Source organism: Elephantulus edwardii, unplaced genomic scaffold (assembly GCF_000299155.1).
Source record: "Elephantulus edwardii isolate Elephantulus edwardi_28Jun2011 unplaced genomic scaffold, EleEdw1.0 scaffold00011, whole genome shotgun sequence".
NCBI lineage: Eukaryota > Metazoa > Chordata > Mammalia > Macroscelidea > Macroscelididae > Elephantulus > Elephantulus edwardii.
Window position 1 is genome coordinate 505,627 of NW_006399761.1, and position 4,627 is coordinate 510,253.

The 4,627-nt window shown below is 65.3% G+C and overlaps 2 protein-coding genes across 2 annotated transcripts in view; both read left to right on the forward strand.

Annotated features, from left to right (window-relative positions):
• AUP1 (ancient ubiquitous protein 1) overlaps positions 1-2,755 on the forward strand; it is a 3,551-nt gene extending 796 nt beyond the window's left edge. Inside the window, exons 2-11 of the mRNA XM_006880988.1 lie at positions 78-420; positions 521-705; positions 1,044-1,116; positions 1,206-1,279; positions 1,491-1,557; positions 1,658-1,763; positions 1,862-1,981; positions 2,064-2,179; positions 2,319-2,437; positions 2,719-2,755. Coding sequence (XP_006881050.1) covers positions 78-420; positions 521-705; positions 1,044-1,116; positions 1,206-1,279; positions 1,491-1,557; positions 1,658-1,763; positions 1,862-1,981; positions 2,064-2,179; positions 2,319-2,437; positions 2,719-2,755 — 1,240 coding nt within the window. The remainder of the gene's footprint in view (positions 1-77; positions 421-520; positions 706-1,043; positions 1,117-1,205; positions 1,280-1,490; positions 1,558-1,657; positions 1,764-1,861; positions 1,982-2,063; positions 2,180-2,318; positions 2,438-2,718) is intronic.
• Positions 2,756-3,750: 995 nt separating this feature from the next.
• Positions 3,751-4,627, forward strand: part of DQX1 (DEAQ box RNA-dependent ATPase 1) — a 6,162-nt gene continuing 5,285 nt past the window's right edge. The window contains exons 1-2 of the mRNA XM_006880830.1: positions 3,751-3,924; positions 4,318-4,511. Coding sequence (XP_006880892.1) covers positions 4,435-4,511 — 77 coding nt within the window. The 5' untranslated portion in view covers positions 3,751-3,924; positions 4,318-4,434. The remainder of the gene's footprint in view (positions 3,925-4,317; positions 4,512-4,627) is intronic.

The following is a 4,627-nucleotide window of genomic DNA, read 5'->3' on the forward strand; positions in this document are numbered from 1 at the left end:
GGGGATCGGGGGGCCGGGGGACCAGAGAATGGGGGGGCCGGAGATCGGGGGGCCGGGAGTGACCCCTCCGTTCGCAGGCTGGTGGTGCGGACCGTGTGTGCGGTGCTGGGGCTCGTGGCCGGGATGGGGGGCTGGGGGACCAGGGGATCGGGTGGCCGGACCGGGACTGACCCCTCCGTCCGCAGGCTGGTGGTACGGACTGTGTGTGCGGTGCGCTCGTGGCCGGGGATGGGGGGGTCGGGGGCCGGGAGTGACCCTTCTGTCTGCAGGCTCGTGGTGCGGACCATGTGTGCAGTGCTGGGGCTCGTGGCCCGCCAGGAGGACGAAGGGCTGCGCGATGACCGCGTCCGGGTCCTTGTCGCCAACCACGTGACGCCCTTCGACCATAACATGGTCAGCCTGCTGACCAGCTGCAGCACCGTGAGTGGGGGGCTGGGGCCGCCTCTCCCCGCGCGACCCCCGCCTGCTCCGCCTCCGAGTCGCTGACCCCGCGCCCCCGCTGCCTTCTCCCTGCCTGCAGCCGCTGCTGGACGGTCCTCCCAGCTTCCTGTGCTGGTCCCGGGGCTTCCTGGAGGTGGACGGCCGGGGCCAGCTGGTGGAGTCGCTCAAGAGGTTCTGCGCGTCCACCCGGCTGCCCCCCACGCCCCTGCTGCTCTTCCCCGAGGAGGAGGCCACCAACGGCCGCGAGGGGCTGCTGCGCTTCAGGTGGGTACGCAGGTGCCCCCGTGGCAGGTTGGGGGAGGTGCCCCTGGACCAGGTGGATACACGGAGGTTCCCCCCCAGAGGTGGCCAGGTGGGTATATGGAGGTTCCCACGACAAAAGGTGGTAAAGTGGATGTACTGGGTGTTCCCATGAGAAAGCTGCTGAGTGGGTGCACACAGGTGTCCCCTGGGAAGGTAGTCATGCTGGGTTGCCCTGCGTTTCTCGGTGCTGTCAGCACCCGCTCTCGCCCCAGGCTCTTAGATGGGAAGTGTGATAGTTAAGACTAAGTAGGAGCTGCTGGTGGGCCCGGCTGGACTGTGTCTCCTCCCCTTTTCTCTAGTTCCTGGCCGTTTTCTATCCAGGACGTAGTGCAGCCGCTCACCCTGCGTGTCCAGAGGCCCCTGGTCTCTGTGGTGAGTCCAGTGGACAAGAGCGTCCTGAGGGGGTTGGAGGCCAGGTTTCCCTGCCCCTGGCTCAGGCCTTGTGTCTTGCCACTCCGCAGACGGTGTCCGATGCCTCCTGGGTGTCAGAACTGCTGTGGGCGCTGTTCGTGCCCTTCACGGTGTATCAAGTAAGGTACTAGCCAGCACCAGCTGTGGTGTGGGGGAGAAGCGCACCTCAAGGCCCTGCCCGCCCACTGCTCTCTCATTGGCACGGTTACACCCCAGGCCACACGCTCTGTTCACTCATTCCACCTTCATCGTCACTCCCCTGCAGAGGTCCTGGGAGCAGGGAGGGCACACCACCCTGTCCCTGGTCCCCAGCATGGCCCTGATTGTCTTTGTAGGTGGCTCCGCCCTGTCCATCGCCAGCTGGGGGAGGGAAATGAAGAGTTTGCTCTCCGGGTACAACAGGTGAGGGAGTACACAGGCAGGATGGAGGCATTTCCCTAAAAGAAGGAGAAGGGTTGGAGACGTCCAGTAGTGACCCCTTTGCTTTTTCAATCCTTCCCAGTTGGTGGCTAAGGAGCTGGGGCAGACGGGCACACGGCTCACCCCAGCAGACAAGGCAGAGCACATGAAGCGACAGAGACACCCCAGAACATCGCGTCCTCCGTCAGGTGCGTGCCCCGTGCACACTCTCCGGCACCCGTCCCCCGCCAGGTCGGCTCCCCCAGCTCTGCCCAGTGCTCACCGTGGCCCATTTTGTCCTCTGCAGCTCACGCACCTTTCTCTCCCTCCTCTGGCCTGGCTCCCGGCTCACAGCTCCTAACTCTGGCGCAGAGAGTCAAGGAGGTTCTGCCCCATGTGCCATTGAGCGTCATCCAAAGAGACCTTGGTACTGGGAGGGGGTCTCCCGTGGGAGAGGGGCCGTGAGGGGAACGGGGGCATGGACGCAGCTCCCTCTCACCCTTCTCCAGCCAGGACCGGCTGCGTGGACTTGACCATCACCAACCTGCTGGAGGGCGCTGTGGCCTTCATGCCTGAGGACATCACCGAGGGGACCCAGTCCCACTCCAGCACCTCCACCCCCAAGGTGAGGCCCAGAAAGTGAGCAGCGAAGCCCTTAGGCTGGCCTGCTTGGCCCTAAGACGCTGGCACGGTCTGTCGGAGCATGTGCTTGATGGGTGCTCAGTGACAGTGACTGGGCCCCTTCTGACATTGTGGTCACTCAGTTCCCCAGCTCCGGCCCAGCCACCCCTGCACCCACCACCCTCACATTTGCCAAGTCCTCCTGGGCGCGGCAGGAGAGCCTGCAGGAGCGCAAGCAGGCGCTCTACGAGTACGCAAGGAGGTGAGGAGGCACCGTGGGGAGAGGGCCAGAGGGCGGAGAGTCCCGCTGGAGGGGAGAGAGCCCAGCCAGAGGGGGGAGAGCCCGGCCGGAGGGGGGAGAGCCCGGCCGGAGGGGGGAGAGCCCGGCCGGAGGGGGGAGAGCCCGGCCGGAGGCGGGTGAGGGCCGCAGGGGCAGAACCCGGCTGGAGGTGGGAGAGCCTGGCTGGAGGGGCAGAGCGCAGCAGGCAGGCACAGAAGCTAGTGTCACTGTCACCACCACCACCACCCCCCCACCATCCGCAGGAGGTTCACAGAGAGGCAAGCGCGCCAGGCTGACTGAGCTCAGAGGACTGGAGACACCCAGAGCCGCAGGACGGGGTCGGGCCCCCCACCTCCACAGACCACATGAGGTGGTGGAGGGGGTAGGGCCCCCAGTGTCTCATTAAATTCAGGGTTTTCATTCAATGTCTCTGTGGCTTCTTTGGTCCGTTCCTTGGTTGGGGAGGTGGTGTCAGGGGCTTTCTGAGCCCGCAGGGGTGGACGGGACCGAAGTGTCCACAGTCTCCCTTGGCCAAGACGATGAGTCATGCTGTGGACGGTAACTGGACTGAAAAGCCAGCAGCTGGCTTCTCGCCAGGAGTGATGGACTACAGGTTCCAGGATCCTCTGCTCCAGCTGGCCACGTCAGGTGTGAGCTCGCACATGCTCAGTGGCCATGAGCCGTTCAGGTGGGGCCATCGTCCAGCAGGTGGGGCGAGGATTTACCTTTGTACCTTCTGTCAGGAAGGTGCACTGGTGGCCTCGGACCCGACCATCCTAACGCGTCTCGGCTGCGGGCAGGTTTGAACTGGGGAAGCCCTCTCAGCCTGTGATAGCCACAGGTCTGGCTCCGGGGCCCTGGGGACAGTCCTCTCTGGAGGCCCCTCACCTTGAGAAGGGAGCTCTGGTGGTGCAGTGGTTAAGCACTCAGCTCCTAACTGAATAACCCGACGGGCGGCAGGTGGAGTCTTCTGCCGCTGTGCAGGAGAAGACTCTGGGTTTAGAAATCTTGCAGCGATGGTTCTACAATGTTCTGTCAGGTGGCTGTGTCTACTTGATGGTGGCAAGTTTGCATCTGGGGTTCCCACTTGGGAACTGAAGTCCCCCGACCCCAGTCCCACAGCATCGTCACTGGGGGTACAGGCCAGGCCAGGCCAATGGGCTGACCAGGAGGTGCCCCTCACCCACAGCAAGGCCTGACCAGCCGCCCTGCCCTGCAGGTCCTCTCCCACCATGGCCTGGCAGCCCCCAGGGCTGGCAGAAGCATCCAGCGGGGGCCCCAGGGAAGACGAGCTGGCCGTGAACCCCTTTGATGGGCTCCCCTTCTCCTCCCGCTACTATGAGCTGCTTAAGAGGCGCCGCGCCTTGCCTGTGTGGGGGGCCCGCTTTTCCTTCCTGGAGCAGCTGGAGAGCTGTCCCCATGGGGTGCTGCTGGTGTCCGGGGGGCCAGGAGCTGGCAAGAGCACACAGGTGGGGGTCTACCGGACAGGGGACCGGCAACAGCGCCCAGATGGGGGGTCTGTGAGCAGGTGGAGGTGGTGAAGGGTCAGAGGGGGTCAGCTCCAGCAACAGCACCCAGGTGGAGGTCTGCCGGACACAGGGACCGGGGGAGGGCCAGCTCCTGCAAGAGTGCCCAGGTGGGGGGGTCTGTGAGTGGAGGGAGGGAAGCTGGTGGGCCAGGCCTGATAGCAGCACCCAGGTGGGGGTCTGCAAGCAGACGGAGGGGGCTGAGGAGCTGCCTTCCCTGGGTGAGGGCACTAGGTGGTGTGAAATGTTGGGGTCCGATGGACAGAGGGGGCTGGGCTCACCCTCGTGGCTGGCTGAAGGCCCCCATCCCTTCGACTTCCTGTCCTTCAACCCCAGATCCCTCAGTGGTGTGCCGAGTTCACGCTGGCCAGGGGGCTCCAGGAGGGCCGGGTCACGGTCAGCCAGCCCTCCCCGCTGGCGGCCCTGAGCCTGGCTCTGCGGGTGGCTGACGAGATGGACTTGACCCTGGGTCACGAGGTCGGCTACAGCATCCCCCAGGAGGACTGCACCGGACCGGACACGCTGCTCAGGTGGGGGCTTCAGAAGGCCGAGCTGACGAGAACCCCTCACCCAACCACTTCCCTGAGACCCCTCGGCCCAGCCCACCCCCCTCGGCCCAGTCCAAGCCTCGGCCCTGACCACCCCC